Below are 20,471 nucleotides of genomic sequence, written 5' to 3' on the forward strand. Positions count from 1 at the left end.
GCAGACTCTCTCCCGCCCCCCTCCGCCCTCCACGTGCCCCCCTCTCTCCCTTCCCTCTCCTCCTGCGTTGCCACGTTCCAATCGATGCGTTCCCAAGCACGGTCCCCGCCGCCGACGCAACGGGCGCGCGCGCGCGAGAACGTCGGGGAGGCGTTCCCCGCGCCCCTTACCCGCCAATCACATTCGAGCGGCTTCGCCTCGCGATTTGCTAGGAGCAGCTGCCAGTCGGGCAATAGGTGCTCCCGCCCAAGGGTCAAGTCGGCGTGCGGAGCGAAGAGAGGAGCCGCGGGCGCCCGCCGAGCCCCGCCCCCCGTCGCGAACGAGCCTCCCCCCCTCCCGTTGCGCGCTCCCGCCTCTCTCACTCTCCTCGGCGGCGTTACCTGACAGGAGGCTACATGGCCCCGCGCAAGAGCCCCAAGAGCGGCAGCCCCGGCCCCGGAGCCAGGAGAGGTCAGTAGCGGCCGCCCAGATGGGCCTGTTATGGAGGGCGCGCGGGCGAAGAGGTGCCCGTCCCGCCTTCCTGGGTCTCCGTTCCCGGCGGTCCTCCGGAGGCGGCGTTGGCGGGCGGGCGGGCGGGGGGGGGGAGCGGGGCCTCTCCTCTCCTGTCAGCGCCGCGCTTTTCGAAACTGGCGCCCTGAAGTCCTCTTCCAGCCGCCTCGCTGCCGGTCCCGAGGCGGCCCCTCAGGAATGCCTGCCCTGGTCTCGGAGGAGGAGGCTCCCTCCCGCTGGGGAAGGGAATGAGGGGCCTGGACGGTGCTGCTGGGATCAGGGGCGGCGAGGGGAATACGTAAAATGGAGCCCGGGATTTCCTCAGGCGGTCCTGCTTCTGAATACCAGTCGCTGGCAAAAGCCGCGGGAGGCGAGAGGGCTCTTGTGTTCGTGAGAGCAGGAGGCGGGCTTTTCTTGCGCTGCAGGTTGTGAAAGCGCTCTCGAAATCCCTTCGCTTCTGAGCTCCTCCTTGAGCACACAGACTCCGAGACAAGGAGGCGAGGAGCCTGGCTTCGTTTATTTCCCCTTCCACTTGTGTACACAGGTCACACCTCTCAGCTGGGTAGATCCGATTTAAAGAGGCTGCCATCCTGCGCGCACCTTCGGAGCTGGTGGTCTTTCTTGCTCTTTTGAAAATGTGTGGTTTTTGAAGGCATAGGAAGTGACCTTTCAACTATCCCATATGGGGATTGAACCTGCAACCTTCACTTAGTTGGTTAGAACTTGGTGCTGATAACGCCAATGTTGCAGGTTCAATCCCCATATGGGACAGTTGCATATGCCTGCCTTGCAAAGGGGGTTAATCCTCGGGGGTTCCTTCCAACTCTACAATTCTATGTTCCTATGCCTTCAAAAACCACACATTTTCAATAGAGCAAGAAAGACCACCAGCTCCGAAGGTGTGCGCACCAAGTTCTAACCAACTAAGTGATCCAGGCCGACTCTTGTGGAAGACAGTGGGCCTCAATTCCATATAGAGAGACATAGGATTGTGTTGCAGGGTTGCAAACCAATGTATGCTGGAGTGAAATGCCATGGCATTCAATGAGGCTTGTTTCTGAGTAAACATGCACCAATCCTTGATGATAAACGTTTGGGACTGAAATAGCTACTTCATGTACAAACTGGCAAGATCAAGTGTTGACTGACTAGGTTGATATGCAGGCCTCTGTGAAATGTCCCTAACTCTGAATTCTTTCTATCCCTTTCCTTTTCCCACCCCAGCTTTCTGTTGTTCAATTGCCATTGCTTTTTGTAATGCCACAATTTTTGTTCCATTTGCAGCCCATTTGGGGACCATCTTCAGGACACCTGAGGAGAGGCTAGCTAATGTAGCCTTTTCTTGGGGGATTATCATCCTGCAAGGGTATCTGCATTGTGCGTAAAGTGCAAGTTACTGTGTGTTAGCAGAATAAAATCCTGTTCCATTCTGTATTGAAACACTGCAAAGTATTTCATACAGTTATTTTGAGTGTCTTTCTTTACACAGAAAGATGGCTATCAGGTGCTTCTGATGATTGCTGCCTTGCTATACGATGGTTTTGTGCTCTATCGTGCACTATCTATAGTCCACTGGGGAAGATCTTGGAAGAATCTATTTCAAAGTGGTATGGTGGCACACCATATGGTGGATGTTGTTAACTTTGTTGTTAAGTGGTGCATAAACCCACAATAAAGCAAAACTATTCTATCACAATGCAATCCTTAAGATATCTGGAAGACCCGTTGATTTTAGTTATACTTACATGCAGATGAGAGTGCTGGTTTTATACAAAGTGCTGAGGCACTTTTATAGCACAGTTATCTTTGGGAATCTGTAGTGGATAATCTGATTGTTGGTCAGAGTTTTTTTTTGTTTGTTCAACACCTCTGTTCTTCTGGACACTAAACTGAATTACACAGAAGAATTTTGCTGTGATTTGTCCAAAAAGATGGTTGATGAATTTTGTTGTGATTTGTCCAAAACTCTGTCTAATTCAGTTTAGTACAGCTTTGTGAGGCTGCAATGGTGGGAAACATAGATTTTTCTACATCATTAAATTAGCTGGCTGAGTGCAGTTTCTAGGACTTTATACATAGCAGCCAAACCCACAATCTCATTAGAACACCATTGTAGTTTGTTGCCTGTAATCTGGCATCAAGTTTCATGTGCAAGTATAAAATGCTTTCTCTTCATTGTGTGGCAAGACTTGTATCCCTTGCCAGTAAGGTATTTTCAATACTTCTGTTTGGTTACTCCCTCATCTCTTCCAAAGTGTTTACGTGTCAACTGCCCATTAAAAAAGGGTGAGGTATGACCAGATGGTTTACATTTGCTGCTTGTATTTAAATCAATCTCCCCTCCTTTTCCTTCTCTACTGGCATTTTAGTGACACAGAAATGTCTTAACTTGCAAAAGAACACATGCATAAGCAAATGGAAAACTTTATTTAATAAAACCTAGTTAGTGATAAGAGGTCAGATGAATGTGTGGCTGGTGTTAGTATGAATGCCTTTAGGGTTTCTTTTTATTTTTTTGCCAAGCAAAAATATCAGTTCTCAAAATATTACTTTCTTCCAACTAAATATACTCTAGATTGGTATACAGATTTTGTGGAAATTAGGATTTATTTATTTTTTAATTAGCTAGTAAAGTGGAGTGTTAGCTGGCAGGTTTTTCTTTTCTTTCATTTTCATTGATTTCATTTCATTTTCTCAACATGGAAAGTGTGCTTTCCACAGATTTTTGTTAAGTAGCTGAAAATTCATAAGGTTATTATCTCTTTCCTTCTATGACAAGGGAGAATATCCTTACCTAAAGCCCAACCCTAAATGTGTTCATTCAGAAGCAGGTCCTAAAGGGTTCAGTGGCACTTATTTCCAGGCAAGTAAGTGTAGTTAGAATGGTGGCTACCTCATATGCATGTTTCAGAGTTGGTTCTGTTTAGATCAAGCTTCCTCAATCTCTGCTCTCCAGATATGTTTGGCCTACAACTCCCATGATCCCTAGCTAGCTGGATCAGTGGTCAGGGATGATGGGAATTGTAGTCTCAAAACATCTGGAGGGCCGAGGTTGAAGAAGCCTGGTTTAGATCAATTGTACATATATTTACTTAGAAATAAATCCAATATGTAGCATTAATGTATAGTTAGCCCAACATGCCTGTTGTCTTTGTTCATGGAGTTTTCTTGGCAGGGATACTGGAGTGGCTTGCCGGTTCCTCCTCCAGGTGGATCACGTTTGGTCAAAACTCTCCACTATGACCTGTTCATCTTGGGTGCCCTGCTTGGCATAGTTCATAGCTTCTCTGAGTTATTCAAGCCCCTTCGCCATGGCAAGGCAGTGATCCATGAAGGGGAAAGGAAAGCGAAAGGAAAGTCCAATGCTGTAAAGAAAAATATTGCATAGGAACCTGGAATGTAAGAATCATGAACCTGGGTAAGTTGGATGTGGTCAAAAATGAGATGGCAAGAATAAATATTGACATCCTGGGCATCAGTGAACTAAAATGGACGGGAATGGGCAAATTCAGTTCGGATGACTATCATATCTACTATTGTGGGCAAGAAACCCGTAAAAGAAATGGAGTGGCCCTCATAGTCAACAAAAGAGTGGCAAAAGCTGTACTGGGATGCAATCTCAAAAATGATAGAATGATCTCGATACGAATCCAAGGCAGACCTTTTAACATCACAGTAATCCAAGTTTATGCACCAACTACTAGTGCTGAAGAAACTGAAATTGACCAATTCTATGAAGACTTACAAGACCTTATAGAAGTGACACCAAAGAAGGATGTTCTCCTCATTATAGGGGATTGGAATGCTAAAGTAGGGAATCAAGAGATAAAAGGAACAACTGGCAAGTTTGGCCTTGGAGATCAAAACGAAGCAGGGCAAAGGCTAATAGAGTTATGTCAAGAGAACAAGCTGGTCATCACAAACACACTTTTCCAACAACACAAGAGACAACTCTACACATGGATATCACCAGATGGGCAACATCGAAATCAGATTGATTATATTCTCTGCAGCCAAAGATGGAGAAGCTCTATACAGTCAGCAAAAACAAGACCTGGAGCTGACTGTGGCTCAGATCATCAGCTTCTTATAGCAAAATTCCAGCTTAAACTGAAGAAAGTAGGAAAAACTACTGGGCCGGTAAGATACAATCTAAACCAAATCCCTTATGAATACACAGTGAAAGTGAGGAACAGGTTTAAGGATTTAGATTTGCTGGACAGAGTGCCTGCAGAACTATGGGTGGAGGCTCGCAACATTATACATGAGGCAGCAACTAAAACCATCCCAATGAAAAAGAAATGCAAGAAAGCAAAGTGGCTGTCCAACGAGGCCTTACAAATAGCGGGGGAGAGAAGGCAAGCAAAATGCGAGGGAGATAGTGAAAGATACAGGAAATTGAATGCAGATTTCCAAAGAATAGCAAGGAGAGACAAGAAGGCCTTCTTAAACGAGCAATGCAAAGAAATAGAGGAAAACAACAGAATGGGAAGAACCAGAGATCTGTTCAAGAAAATCGGAAATATGAAAGGAACATTTTGTACAAAGATTACCATAATAAAGGACAAAAGTGGTAAGGACCTAACAGAAGCAGAAGACACCAAGAAGAGGTGGCAAGAATACACAGAGGAATTATACCAGAAAGATATGGATGTCTCGTACACCCCAGGTAGTGTGGTTGCTGACCTTGAGCCAGACATCCTGGAGAGCGAAGTCAAATGGGCCTTGGAAAGCACTGCAAATAACAAGGCCAGTGGAAGTGATGGTATTCCAGCTGAACTATTTAAAATTGTAAAAGATGATGCTGTCAAGGTGCTACACTCAATATGCCAGCAAGTTTGGAAAACTCAGCAGTGGCCAGAGGATTGGAGAAGATCAGTCTACATCCCAATCCCAAAGAAAGGCAGTGCCAAAGAATGCTCCAACTACCGCACAATTGCACTCATTTCACACGCTAGCAAGGTTATGCTTAAAATTCTACAAGGAAGGCTCAAGCAGTATGTGGACCGAGAACTCCCAGAAGTGCAAGCTGGATTTAGAAGAGGCAGAGGAACCAGAGACCAAATTGCAAACATGCGCTGGATTATGGAGAAAGCTAGAGAGTTCCAGAAAGACATCTACTTCTGCTTCATTGACTATGCAAAAGCCTTTGACTGTGTCGACCACAGCAAACTATGGCAAGTTCTTAAAGAAATGGGAGTGCCTGATCACCTCATCTGTCTCCTGAGAAATCTCTATGTGGGACAAGAAGCTACAGTTAGAACTGGATATGGAACAACTGATTGGTTCAAAATTGGGAAAGGAGTACGACAAGGCTGTATATTGTCTCCCTGCTTATTTAACTTATATGCAGAATTCATCATGTGAAAGGCTGGGCTGGATGAATCCCTAGCCGGAATTAAGATTGCCGGAAGAAATATCAACAACCTCAGATATGCAGATGACACAACCTTGATGGCAGAAAGTGAGGAGGAATTAAAGAACCTTTTAATGAGGGTGAAAGAGGAGAGCGCAAAATATGGTCTGAAGCTCAACATCAAAAAAAAAGAAGATCATGGCCACTGGTCCCATCACCTCCTGGCAAATAGAAGGGGAAGAAATGGAGGCAGTAAGAGATTTTACTTTCTTGGGCTCCATGATCACTGCAGGTGGTGACAGCAGTCACGAAATTAAAAGTCGCCTGCTTCTTGGGAGAAAAGCAATGACAAACCTAGACAGCATCTTAAAAAGTAGAGACATCACCTTGCCAACAAAGGTCCGTATAGTAAAAGTTATGGTTTTCCCAGTAGTGATGTATGGAAGTGAGAGCTGGACCATAAAGAAGGCTGATCGCCGAAGAATTGATGCTGGAGGAGACTCTTGAGAGTCCCATGGACTGCAAGAAGATCAAACGTATCCATTCTGAAGGAAATCAGCCCTGAGTGCTCACTGGAAGGACAGATCCCGAAGCTGAGGCTCCAATACTTTGGCCACCTCATGAGAAGAGAAGACTCCCTGGAAAAGACCCTGATGTTGAGAAAGATGGAGGGCACAAGGAGAAGGGGACGACAGAGGATGAGATGGTTGGATGGTGTTCTTGAAGCTACCAGCATGAGTTTGATCAAACTGCGGGAGGCAGTGGAAGACAGAAGTGCCTGGCGTGCTCTGGTCCATGGGGTCACGAAGAGTCGGACACAACTAAACGACTAAACAACAACAAAGCCCAACATGGCCAAGATTTGGTGGCATACAGGGCATTCAGGCATATTTCACCCATCCATCCTATACCTGCCTTCTTCAGTGTTCCCACATTGATGATACCATTGTGTGCCTGTATGTGCTGGTAACAAACTATTGAAGATTTTAGAATATAATTGAGTAGACTGCTTTATGTCATATTATCATTCTGTTATATAGACACACACACACACACACACACACACACACACAACGTAATTAAACTGTTCACAGTCTCTGTGAGCTTACAGGTCTAACTGAAAAATGGCCATGGCTTCCACAAAGATAAGTCCTGTCCCACTAACTTTTTAGTATTTTTTTGAGTGAATAAGGATGACTAAGTAGACATTGGGTTTTAGCCAGTGTTAGTCCTACTCAGAGTAAACCCTATCCAGATTAGACCCATTGAAGTGTATGATAAAGGAAATTTCAATATGTTAATTTTAATGAGTCTCCTCTGAGTAGAACTTAGATACCATCTGTGTATTTAGAGTTTCAAACACCTAGGTATCCTGAGTAAGTTTAGCAGTCATGGGATAAGAGGACAGGTCTTTATGCACAGAGTAGGGATAAATTGACAGTTTGTACAATGGAGGGACATAAGAAGCAGAAATGCCTGCACTTCTTAATTCTTTGTGCTTTCCATTCTCCTCTACTTTCTCTGGTCTCCACACCCACCCACCACTTAACTCCTTGCAAGGCTTCTCGTCATCCAGTCTCACCATGTAGTTAGCTTTCCTAGTAAAGTATATCAAGTTTCTCTGCAATATAATGTGGCATTCTCACAGTTTACTTTGTTAAAGCAAGACTAAGACCAACATTCATTAAATATAATGGTGGCATACAGCTTTACTGTGCTCAGTTTTGCCCATACCTTTAGAACAAACGTACTATGCAAAGAGGAAGGGCCGCTTGGACTTTAGACAAAACGTATCTTTTCTTGGCAATTTCTTACACCCCTTCTGAAACAATGTACACTTTGATATTTCTCTGATTTTTCACTTCTGAAGAAATACTATAGAATATATTATTATTATTTTTTATTTTGAACAATGAAGTATATCTCATGCTAATGGTTTATTGGATTCTTCATTATAGGCCATTTGTGCAATGTTTTCCTTGCACCAAGGTGATTGTTCCCTGATGAACATCATATACTGGTAAAGTGTGACGATTGCTGTGACTGATAACACTGTTTATTTTATAACCACACTGATGGATTGATTTGCTGCATGAGAAGTTTTTGTTTGTGTGCTTTAAAATGCTGTGAAATGAGAGATCTAGGGCTGGGAAATCATTCAAATTCATAGATGCTACCACTAGAGGCCCTAGCCATGAAAAAGATTCAAATTTCTAATCACCAACACATTTTTCCAAACAACTTTAGGCAAATGGTGATTGGTTTATCTGATTTTCCAGCCCTGGAGAAAAGAAAAGCATCATTTTATAATTCTTTTTAAACCTATCTTGAAGTAGTTGTATTAGTTTTCCTGAAAATATTACTTGCAGTGTTAAATATTTGTTCAATTGTTAAATGCTTGCATTGAAAGAAAACTACTAATGAGTGGTGTGGTTTTGGAATGAACAAGAAAATAATCAGCAATAGAATTCTACTTTTAACTTATTTATTATTTTGAAGATTTATACTCTGCCTTTTAATCAAATGATTTTTAAGGCACTTGCTTGTAATAATAAAGAATCACCATCACCAAAAAGTCACAAATATACACACTGCCCAGCACATAGCTGCCTTCAGTTCTGCAGTCTCGGTACAACTAGCTGTTGAAGCAGAGTGTTCTTTTGTGGTAGAGTGGGGAAACAAACTCACTACTGCAGCTGCTGCTCCTCTAGTTGACGGTTGGGCTCAAACTGTGTCTTCTTGCCATGGTATTTGAAATATACTCGGAGTCGAGTGTGAATTTCATGCTCTTTATTCAGCTCATAGTAGCAAAGAATGAAACTTTCCCCAAAACGTTTAGCTATATATATACACATTATTTACACAATGGGCCCCATGTGATTGGCTAATTCCAGGCTGCTCCTGTAGGCCAATAAGGTTGTGGATTCACCTCCTTCAGAAGCTTGATTGGCTGCTCCTGCAGGCCAATCAGGTTGCTGATTCACTTCCACCTGGAGCTGGATTGGGTGGTTCCTGCGGACCAATCAGACTGCTGCATTCTGGATCCTATTGTTCTAGGATTCAGCTCAGTACATAACAGTATTCTTCTGGTGGGGCTGGGTGGGTGTACTGCCTCCCAGTAGCCCTTGACTCCCTGGCCAGTGACGAAGGTCAGAGTGCTTCCTGTCTGCTCTGCAGTCCCAAAGCAACTGGAGATAATAATTGAAATGCAGCATAGACTGCCTTTTATTAGGTCAGACAATTTGTCCATCTCACCCATAATTGTCTACTCTGATAGGCCATGGCTTTGGCTTGCCAGAGTCTCATCCCCATTCCTGTCACCTGCTACCTGATCCTTTTAACATAGCAAGAAATGCTTGGGGGGAGGGGTTGAAAAGAGGCAGGTCTCTCCCCCACCCCTCACTCCTGAAACTCCTCCCATGTTTTTGCTTGAGCAGGAGTTCAAAGCTCCTGTTTCAGGTTGTATAAGCACACCTTCACAACTGAAAATTGCTAAGTTCACACATTTTGTTCTTGTGAAATGAATAGGTTTGAACATATCTGCAGTCGCCTTGCATGCCACACAATCATGGTGATGTGTTAGAAATAAGGCATTAAATAAGGCATTGACCAGATTGAGCAAACTTTTATGTCTGACAAAAGTCAAACCTATAGGCTGTTTATGCAATTTACCCCTTTTCTCCCTTAAGCAAGGATTTGGAAATAATATTTAATTATGTGATCAGACAGGACTCTTATCTCATAGAGCTATTAGGATTGCAGCTTTTACTCATGTTGCAACAATGGGAAACAGATAATGAATGCAAAAGAGCATAGAAAGAAAATAATGGTAGTGTTGAAATGCCCTTTTAAGTTTTATGTGTGTCCCTGTCTTTCCTGCTTGGCCTTCTTTTAAGCAGGCTGCCTGATCAGGCTTTCTTCGTATTCATAGTGTGATAGTGATGAATCTATCAGCCCCCACTGTAAAGCAAAATGAAATATTGCAGGGATGTCCCACCGTTAGATCGCGATCTACCCGTAGATCTCCGGCTGATCCTGGTAGATTGCTCAACAACTCTGGGCAATCCACTCACCCCATGCACACACCTCTTCCCTCCAATGACAATGGGTAGATCACTGCTAAAAAATTTTAATACTGGGAGTAGATTACAGTCTCTTGGGAGTTGGTCATGCCTGATACAAAATATCTTATGTATTCTTTCTTGATGGTGTTGCCATTAGTTGAGGCACAGTATGCAGCATGCAGAGGGAAGACCTTTTATGTGCTGGTGCTTACTCTATAGAGCTCCATCCCATCTGAAAGGAGCTTCCAGTATCTGCTCCAGACCTTCCTATTTACTCAGGCCTTTGCATGTGATTAATTCCTAGCTTGGAATAATGTATATTGCTGGCTAAAGTGAGTGGAAGTTTACAGTGGTTTATTGTTTTAAAGTGTTGTTTTATTATTGTATTTTGGTGAACTGCTCTGATATTACAGATGAAGAGTGGTATATAAATATTTTTTTAAAAGGTAGACAGAATATAAGTGCTTTTGCATTCAACTGGAGGATGAGGCCCAACGTAAACCTAAACTGCTCTAAGAACATGAATATGTACTAAATCTGGACGACTGAGATCTGATGTCTCGATAAAACCCATCTATAATAATAATAATAATAATAATAAATTTTATTTATATCCCGCCCTCCCCAGCCGAAGCCGGGCTCAGGGCGGCTAACAACACTAAAATAGTGCAACATTATAAAAACATCAAAGAATTAATTAAAATCAAAATTGATGGCAACCATAAACTAAAGTATTGTAAAGATTGCCAAAGGAGGGAGTCAGGCTGCGCCCTGACCAAAGGCCTGGTGGAACAGCTCTGTCTTGCAGGCCCTGCGGAAAGATGTCAAGTCCTGGAGGGCCCTTGTCTCTTGTGACAGAGCGTTCCACCAGGTTGGAGCCGCAGCCGAAAAAGCCCTGGCTCTAGTTGAGGCCAGCCTAACCTCTCTGAGGCCTGGGACCTTCAAGATGTTTTTATTTGAAGACCGTAAGTTCTTCTGTGGGGCATACCAGGAGAGGCGGTCCCGTAGATACGAGGGTCCTAGGCCGTATAGGGCTTTGAAGGTTAAAACCAGCACCTTAAACCTGATCCTGTACTCCACCGGGAGCCAGTGCAGCTGGTATAGCACCGGATGAATGTGATCCCGCAGCGAAGACCCCGTAAGGAGTCTCGCTGCGGCATTCTGCACCCGCTGGAGTTTCTGGGTCAGTCTCAGGGGCAGCCCCACGTAGAGCGAGTTACAATAATCCAGTCTGGAGGTGACCGTCGCGTGGATCACAGTGGCTAGGTCAGGGCGAGAGAGGTAAGGAGCCAACTGCTTAGCTTGGCGGAGATGAAAAAATGCCGCCTTTGTTATAGCTGCAATCTGCGCCTCCATGGAGAGGGAGGTATCGAAGATTACACCCAAACTCTTAACGGACGGTGCTGGCACTAATTGCACCCCCGCAAGAGATGGGAGTTGCCCCCTCAATCCCATATCGTCCCGTCCCAGCCAGAGGACCTCTGTCTTCGAAGGATTTAACTTCAACCGGCTCCCACATAACCATCCAGCCACAGCCTCCAAGCATCTGATCAGTTACTACCTAGAGATTTTAACTAAAATGAGAATTCTGTAAAGCCATGTGCTGGGGTATTTTTTGAGGCCTGCATTGCTCTCCTCTTTTAAAGCACACTATATAGTACTAGGAGTACTTGGGTTTCAGTGTTAAGTGCAAATTATTCTTCAGCTTCTTCATAGTCTGTGGTGCCAGTTTTGTTCAATTTTGTCCTGGCAGCTTTGTAGAGTATGTGGAGTTTGTGTTGCTGTTTCCGTTCGATTTATAGATAGAATAGGAAACATGGCTTCATAAGAATGGAAGTAGCAGCAGGAGCAGAAAAACTACTTGAATATAGCACCTGTTGCACCCTCAATCTATCTTCAAGACCCACTATCTCACATCTACAAACAGTCTTGCATCTGTAATCACCTGTATTCCATCCATATAGCTTACTCTGTTAATTCTCTTAAAATGAATTGTGTGACTTTGGTTGGTACAGATTATACTTGGCCTTGAATCAATGTCTGGTAGTAACAGTAGTACTTCTATCCTGCTTGAGACTTGTTTAAATTATCATTATACCATCTCCTTAAAAAAATGAAATGAAATGTGTTATTACATTTATATCACAGCTTTCCTCCAAAGAGCTCCCCATTTTACTCTTACAACAATCCTGCAAGGTGTATTAGATTAAGAGACAGCAATTGGCTCAAGTTAATGTAGTGAGCCTTATGTCTGAGTGGGAATTTGAACCCTGGATTCCCTGGCCCTGTTCCAGTACTCTGAATACTACAAACGCCACATTGGCTCTCATCTGATTTTTCTCCCTTGTAATCTATTGACTAAGTACAACTTTTCAAACAAATGTATGTATTTTATGAACTGGAACGAGTGATAAAATTGAGATAAAATGATTTTTAGTGTGTTTTTATTAATTAATTTTCCAGCCTTTTGCCTGAGTTACTTCTCTGGATTAATTGATGAACAAATATCACAAGAGGTGAGCAGCTATGTGATTAGGGGTTATTGTGTCATTTATTCTCTTCACAGAGCTGCTTTTATACAGCTAATTTGTAATCACTTTGTTCCATTGACAGTGATGCTTTGTCCCATGAAATGCAAGTAGTCTTTGTGACAACATCTATAACCACTTTTAAAGTACTTTTTAAGATGACGCAACGAGGGTGGACCGTACCCTGCCCCCAAGAGTTTTTGTTACTGCCAAGGACCCCTCCCTAAAAATACCAATAAAAAGAATCTGACAATTTCTGTAGATCCCCTGCTTTTATTCTTTGATGGGCAGATTTCAGTGGAGGATGGGAAGTTTAATTGCATGAGGAAAAGTCATTTCACTAATGCAGTGCATTATTTGGATACAAACCTGTTCTGGAAAATGTCAGGAGATTTCATTTCATTGGGTGACCTTGAGTTCTTTGTCAGTCTTTCTCCATTTTATACTATTATATGAAGAATTCTCCCTTAGCTCTGCTTTTTCCCCTAACAAAAAAGGTTCCAAATGTTTTAGTACTTCTGTGACAGATCTGGAGAGGGATCTCCCCCTCCAATGCTCATCCCACCTATTTAATAACTCAGAATTTGAATTTTGAAATTGCTAACTACTTCTGGCCAGTTGATTATTGTGTGAGATGGGTTATCTTGACAATATTCTGAAATGAAACCTATTCAGAAACTCCTGCCTATTCAGGAACTCTACAGGAGTCAGTTTCTCATAGGAAAACTTGATAATTTTACTTGCTTTGAGACATCTATGGGGGAATGGCTGTTTGACTTTTACATGCCATGTCTATGGGATCCTCTCTTCCCATATATGAGGGGTGGCTAAAGGTTCAGAGCTGCCTGTAGTATTTGCTTGCTTGAAATTGTGGCATCTCAGAGAATATATAGAGACCATGTCTTTGTAACCATCCTCAGCTTAAATGTTTCATTCCTCAATGCTGCAGTAGAAGTTAGAGGTGCTTCAAATGAGGGGTTGTTACCTAGTGAGGCAATAGGACAGCACAGTAGTACCTTGGGTTACGTAATGTAAACTTCAGGTTGCGAAAGCAGCAAACCCAGAAGTGTTTCGCTGCATGTGCGTGCACAGAAGCAGTCTACCACTTCTCCTTGGGTTGTGAAAACCTTGGGATCCAGCCAGACCTCTGGAATGGATCCCGTTCACAACCAGAGGTACCACTGTACTTGAACTATCCCCAAGATAACTCCCAAGGTCAAAATGTAATTCTATATTGATTATGAATTGTAAAGGTAGAACCCATAAAATATACAGTGGTACCTCAGGTTAAGTACTTAATTCATTCTGGAGGTCCGTACTTAACCTGAAACTGTTCTTAACCTGAAGCACCGCTTTAGCTAATGGGGCCTCCCGCTGCTGCCGTGCCGCCGGAGCACAATTTCTGTTCTCATCCTGAAGCAAAATTCTTAACCCAAGGTACTATTTCTGGGTTAGTGGAGTCTGTAACCTGAAGCGTCTGTAACCTGAAGCGTCTGTAACCCGAGGTACCACTGTAGCTGCATGCCCCTAGTTAAGTTTTTGTAGAAAGTGTTATAGCCATGGAAAACCTTTATGGTTGTTCTCTGTGTAGCAGGTGTAATGTTTAAAAAGACTGTACTAATTGTGGTTGCCCAGTTGTATGAGGCATTTTTGTATTAGCATTGCACATTCCTAAGTGATGAAGTGCTGCACAATGTGAGCTGACAGATGTGGTAAAGAGTTTTCAGATGTTTTGGGTATCATGTAGAACAGCACCATGCTGAAAGTTTCCTGCAGCTTACACAGGGTGGTTATAAAACTTACACTAGCTTCATGCACAGAAACCAGTGAGATTCACATGATATTTTTAAAGCAGTAGTTTGTCTGGATATTCTCCTGTGTAATGACTAGACTAGAGCCATACCTGAATCTAGGCTTGCAGGTTGTGCCCTTCTGCTGGGGGGAGGGGAATCAAAAGCCATCAGCTGGAGCTAAAGTCAGGCAAGTTGGAAGCTGGTTCCCCAAATGCAAAACACAAAGGTGTTGACCAGTCAAGAGAGTTTATGCTGTCTTTGAGTTTCAGGGGCTAGTGTTGGTCTTGAATTCTTCCTTCTGTTCCTGAAGAGGGCTTTGAGGCCTAAATAAGGTATGGGAGAGAAATTCAGTTTAGTTCACATTTAATGTGACTCTACCTAATTTCCACTCTCTGAAACAATATGTGAACCTACATATTGTGGGAACATGTGCATAATAATAAGTATGCTAGTGAGAATAAAATATAACAATAGGAAAATTGCTTAGCAAAGTGCATTTTAGGAGAAATGCACATTAAAATGTTGATTTACATTTTCATGACTTTAACATAAAAAATTGCAAACTGTTACTGAAATGTGGTGAGCTGAACTTAAGATTTAAAAATTGACAGATTCATCCATCCCTAGGCCTAAGTTTAGGAACGAACCATTGAAAACTGGAGTCCCTGATATCCTTGGCTGTTTGCTGGACCTTGTGAAAACTGTATAGCTGCCAGCTAGCTATCTCAATATTTTTTTCTTTACAAGGAGTGGCATTTAATAAATGAAGTTATTTGGCTCACTCTGTGACCTATATTATCGTTAACTACTCTTTTGTACTTAATGACTCAATTAAATTAACTGAGCCATTTATTAACTTATTCATAATAAATTGATTTATTGCCTGTTTCCTTGTGTATGCATAGCCAAATCACACTAGTAAAGGTCTAACGTTTTACTCAGTTCTTACCAAAAAAACATGCTGCAGCCGTATAGTGCAGTTGCTTCAACTGATTTTCTTCTAGTTGCTGTTCTTCTCTGTAAAATTGTTCTGAACTTCACATTGATGACGGGTCCAGTTTATCTACAGTCAATAAATATATGCATGTATGGATTATAGTATTATTGTTTAGGTAGATTTGCTAAATGGGATTTTTGTACCTTTTTTCTAACATATTTAGATTTGGCTGTTAGAAAACAAATGCCATAGCTTCCTGAGGAGAGAATTGTTGAGGCATTAGCAGGCAGGTTTTGCCTCAGAGCTATTGCACCCTGCCCTACAGGAAGCTGGGTTGGTCCCATGGTGCTGTCACTTTTGAACTACTCAGCTGTGTAGTGGAATGTAGTTTCTTTGAGAATGAAAGGGTTTTTTATTTAATAGGCATTCTTTGGCTGCTCTTTACCATTAGCATGTAGGCAAATTATTCACTCCTTAGTTGTGAAACACTCTTCTCCTAAAGCACATCGGAATTCAAGCCTGCAAATCTTCCAAAAATGCCAACAGTCTTTATTATTTGGGCTAGAATTCAACAAGTTAGCTGGGGGGGGGGGGGTTGTGTGTGTGTGTGTGTGTGTGTGTGTGTGTAATGTAATGTTTACACAATGCTTTCTAAAAAGCTATCAGAAGGAAGTTTTCGAAAAATTGAAAAGGGGCTATTGACAATATTTCCTGCTTGAGGAGAGCTACAAACTAAAGCATGTTTATAAATATTAGTCTTTCACCAAACGCCATTACCTTCCAGTTCAAAGCTTGGTTTGCAAATGTTGAATCAGAAGGCATTGTCTTTTTAACTGTTTTATTTTGTATGTTTTTTCTTACTTTTTGCTTTTTTGCTGTAATTTACACTTTTTTCTTTGTTTTCTGTATTTTTGTGAAACTTTAATAAATATCATTTAAAAAAAAACAAAAAAAACAGAAGGCAGCCTAGCTGCATGTGTCTTTCTTTCTTGCCAGTGACACACCATCCTTAGTAGTACATAATACATGTGTTAGTGCCATTCTGTAATTGTGGACTACAATTGTGTCAAGTTTATAGCTAGAAATGCACCCAAAAGTCATCCGATGGCTGACTGTCAGCATCATGTAAATGTGTGTGGCTGTTGCCCAAATTGCACAGACAAGCTTTGTGTCCTGACTTTTGTTTGAGTTTGTACAGAAGGTTTAATGCTCTTAGAATTTAGTCACTGAGGCATGCTTTCCTGCAATCATTTTTTAAAATCTGTTCTGTTTTGCGTCTCTGGTATGTTGGTGTTTAGAGATTAAATGAGACAGAAAAGATCCAGGATGCTTTGTTAGTAGGAGGGGGCAAATTTGATTGTCGTCAGCACTGGGTTTCCATATGGGTACTTAAAAGCATTTGGCTTGCAGATGATTGCACTAAAAATAGCTTTTGAGCAGTTTGCAGCAGGGTCCGATTTCGTGCCTTAGCTGAGTTGGCTGTAAGAAACTTTCTTTGTGGCTGTAGGAAGGCTTACATGAGGGACATTTTTTGCTGATTCTATCTGGACACTTGTTTTTTATATTAAGATTTACTTAATTCATGGATAAAGGACACTGATGCCATGGCTGAAGATTCAGGTATACTTCTAGCAGCTTGGGATACCTACTGTATTTGTGAATCTGGGGGTGAGCAGCAAAACTGTAAATGTATTGTGGTATAACTTTAATCTGAAGATTAAATAGTTTAAAAATTATTAATATTTGGGATTTCCTCATCCTAGAGCTGTATAGCTTTATGAAATAGATACAATGCAAACAATGAGATTTATTTTTGACTAGATATATACAGTGTTTATGACTTCATGTCTAATTAGAAGCATATCTCAATTTTGTTCAGTGGAGCTTAATCTCATGTAATAAATGGATTACATTTTGTCTTCAGATTTTGACAGTGGGTGCCATTTTTTCTACTTGAATCTAGAGAATGAACAGAGATCCCTTTATAGAAAATGGGGCATATTAAACCTGAGGTGAATGAATATTCATGAAGACCTAGTTCTTCACATTATTTTATGAGCTTTGAAAGTGCAGCACTGTATTTTACAGGACTATGGGATCTGTATAGGCATATGGTAGGTGAAAGAAAAGGCTTACCAGATTTGGAAATTGACCTACTTTCTACATGGCTGGCAGTTTTTGCGTGCAGGGCTTCATCCTTGATTTCGTTTTTTTGGAATGAGTTTAAATTGGTATATAAAATATGCTTTTAGCTCTCAATTGGCTCTTAATTATAAAATGTTATATGATAAACCTTAAAGGGAAAAAAAGATAAGGTTCTGATTAGCATAGCTCAGAGGAGTCTAGCTGCTGCTGGCAGTAAAAGCTTCACATCATAAATTGTTTCACATTGGTTCTTGAGTGGTATGTGTTTGCATAGCAGTCAACAGTGCTTCACAATTGCAAAAATAAATGTTTATAATGTGGCATTTTCCATGAAACTGAGTTTAAGTTTTTGCTAAATCTCAGGGAGAACTATCTGCTGCTGAGATCATTTTTACTTATATAGACTATGAAATATCAGTTGCTAAATACTATATTTATCTCTGCTTTGGTCTCTACATTGTAAGTGGCTTCACTATCCATGAAGCTGCTGGATCCAGTAGTGTGCTATATTATATTCCCATGACTTGTGCTACAGAAATATTTAAATATATTCATCTGTAATATGAGCAACTACTGTATATAATACTTGATGCTGCGCCTAATGACTGTTTAAGGCCAGACTGAATGTGGAGAAGCTACTTTCTTGATTCAGTCCTAAATTTCTTAGTGTGCTTTAAAGACTGAGGATTTTTTTTGTAGTTTTTCTTCTGGACCCAAGACTCTAGAGTAGAGTGCAATCCTATACATTAGTGACAGCCAACCTATGGCTCTCCAGATGTTGGACCTCAACTTCAGTCATCCCTGGCCATTGGCCAGACTGGCTGGGGCTGAAGTTGGCATCCACAAATAGCTTGAAGGCTTGGCTACTTCTGCTATACATGTTTACACAGAAGTAAGTCTCAATGTGTTAATGAGTCTGATTATTTATTTATTTGTTTATTCATTTGATTTATATCTCACCATTCCTCCCAAAGGAGCCAAGGGCAGCAAATAACTGTACCGAAATTTTAGCTTTATTTCCACAAGTGAGTTAATAACTACTCTCTTCTGAAACTAATGGACCTATGAAAAATAGGGGCTCATAAAGCAATGATTATATTTCTTTGCTAAGTAGCCAAACCTAGGGGTCAGCAGTTCTTCATTTTTAAACATCCCCCCATAGTCCATAAATTTATCTTCTTAGTTTATTGTGTGACTATCTTGACATCTCTGTGATCTTACTTATAATATCCAGTTTAAACACCATGAAAATCAATAATCTTGCACATAATAAAAAATTATGTTCTAAACAAAATAATATAGTATTTACTATTCTGGGTTGGGTTGGATCCCAAAAAGGTGTGTATTACCTTCAAGTTAATGTGGTAGTCTTTTGCCCAATACCTTAAAAAACAAAAAAGATTTAGGGGTGACACAGAGCTGCAGAGGAATGGAAGAGGCATGAGCATAATGGAAAATAGTTCAAATAATGAATTACAAAATGGGAAACAAGATTTAAATAAAGGATAAGTCTTTTTATGTTTGATAATTTTAAATGACTTTGATTTAAATTAACCCACCAGGCTTGAATCAGTAGACAGCCTTTTAAATAATTGCATGAAACCCTTCATTCTGAATTTTGTGTAATCAAATAATATATTTGCAGGAATGTATAATTGTAAGCCTTGCCTTCTAGTAGTAATTTCACTTGCTTTATTTTACAGAAGCAAGACATGGAGGGAACAAGAATGGGAAGAAAGAAGGAATTTCTGGAAGTTCATTTTTTACTTGGTTTATGGTAATTGCACTGCTGGGAGTGTGGACATCAGTCGCTGTGGTTTGGTTTGAACTTGTTGATTACGAGGAAGTGCTAGGTAAGCATTCCAACAGCATTTGAAATGAAGTAATTTTAATATTTCACATTGCCAAATGTCATTCTTTTGCAACTTCAGGATTTTGATTAAGAACCTTGGATCATATCCAGCTCTGTGGCTCCACTGGCACAAGGGACTTTTGTAATACACTTGAACTTCCTCTACCTCTCCTGTCTCCTCCAGCACCCCCTTCACAAAATCAGCTGCAAAGAGTTGAGGGACCCTCAAGAGCAAATTTTAAGGGTGCACAGGGGGAGGAGAGGAAACCCAAGTCTCATTTCCTAAATGAAACCTCACTAGTGCAACATTGGATTTAACCTTTCAACAATTACAGGTGCTTATTCATTGTTCACTATCAAGCACCAGATATTCATGAAAGTGTTGATTTAAAGAGTAAATCATGTAGTTCATCTGTTCAGGTTTTGACAATGTGAATAATGGTTTCTATATTTTTACCACGCATGCAGCCAAAGCAAAGGACTTCCGTTATAACTTGTCAGAGGTACTCCAAGGTAGGATTATAGAGAAATAAACTATGCTTATACTTCTTGGGATTGAAATACCTGACTGTTGGCATACTGCTGGAGTAAACAAAATCTGCTGTAACTCTTTTATTTTTTGTAATGGAATATGGTTGGCTTCATTATTTTATCTTCTGCTATACCCTTCAATCTTTGCTTTCTTTAAGTGGTTTTCAGATTTTTAACCTTATTCAGCTGCTACTCTTTCTTTTAGGGTTGAGTTTTGGTACTCCTTTATTAAGCAAATTTGTGAACCACTTGATAAAAAACAAATTCTCCAAGTGTACAAATAATAAAAAGCTGAGGAGGAGGAGTTGGATCGCATGATCTCTGTGTTCTTTGGGGGAAGTGTATGGGCTAAGTTAACTTTCCCAGTTTCCTATGAGAGTGGAAAGCTGATATAGGTAACACCTGGCATGCAGCCTGTTCTCTGCTTATCTCTATATGAAGCTGCTTTGGGGCATTTTGCTTCATTTGATTTGATTCTAGAGACTGTTGGAGCTCAGAGCAAATAGAAATGGTGTAACCATTTGCACTTCATGCCAAAAATTATCTATAGGATTGAAGTCAGAGGGATGCAGGTGGGTGAGAAGACATTTCAATTGCCTGCCTTTCCCACAACTACCATTAATTTGGTTAAAGTCCACATGTAGTTGTGAAATGGAAGGTAGAGGATTTGGCTATGTGTAAAAGTGTAATGCATCCAATATCCAGACTACAAATATTTTTAAAGTGGTGAGCCTTAGGAACAAAATGTGACTTTTCAAAGCTTAGAATTGCGGGTG

The 20,471-nt window shown here is 41.2% G+C and overlaps 1 protein-coding gene across 10 annotated transcripts in view; it reads left to right on the top strand.

Moving 5' to 3' along the window:
• Positions 1–273: 273 nt before the first annotated feature.
• The window catches only part of ASPH (aspartate beta-hydroxylase), a 99,966-nt gene continuing 79,768 nt past the window's right edge, over positions 274–20,471 (top strand). For 2 of the 10 annotated variants that reach the window (XM_081013363.1, XM_081013368.1), the window contains exons 1-3: positions 283–450; positions 19,016–19,165; positions 19,633–19,677. In XM_081013363.1, the coding sequence (XP_080869489.1) occupies positions 396–450; positions 19,016–19,165; positions 19,633–19,677 (250 nt within the window). In that variant the 5' untranslated portion in view covers positions 283–395. Of the gene's footprint in view, positions 451–16,599; positions 16,788–19,015; positions 19,166–19,632; positions 19,678–20,471 lie in introns of those variants that run through there. The other 8 variants (XM_081013364.1, XM_081013365.1, XM_081013362.1 and 5 more) reach the window with 7 other exon arrangements.

The sequence above is a fragment of the Podarcis pityusensis genome (genome assembly GCF_964106645.2).
Source record: "Podarcis pityusensis genome assembly, chromosome: 7".
Lineage (NCBI taxonomy): Eukaryota > Metazoa > Chordata > Lepidosauria > Squamata > Lacertidae > Podarcis > Podarcis pityusensis.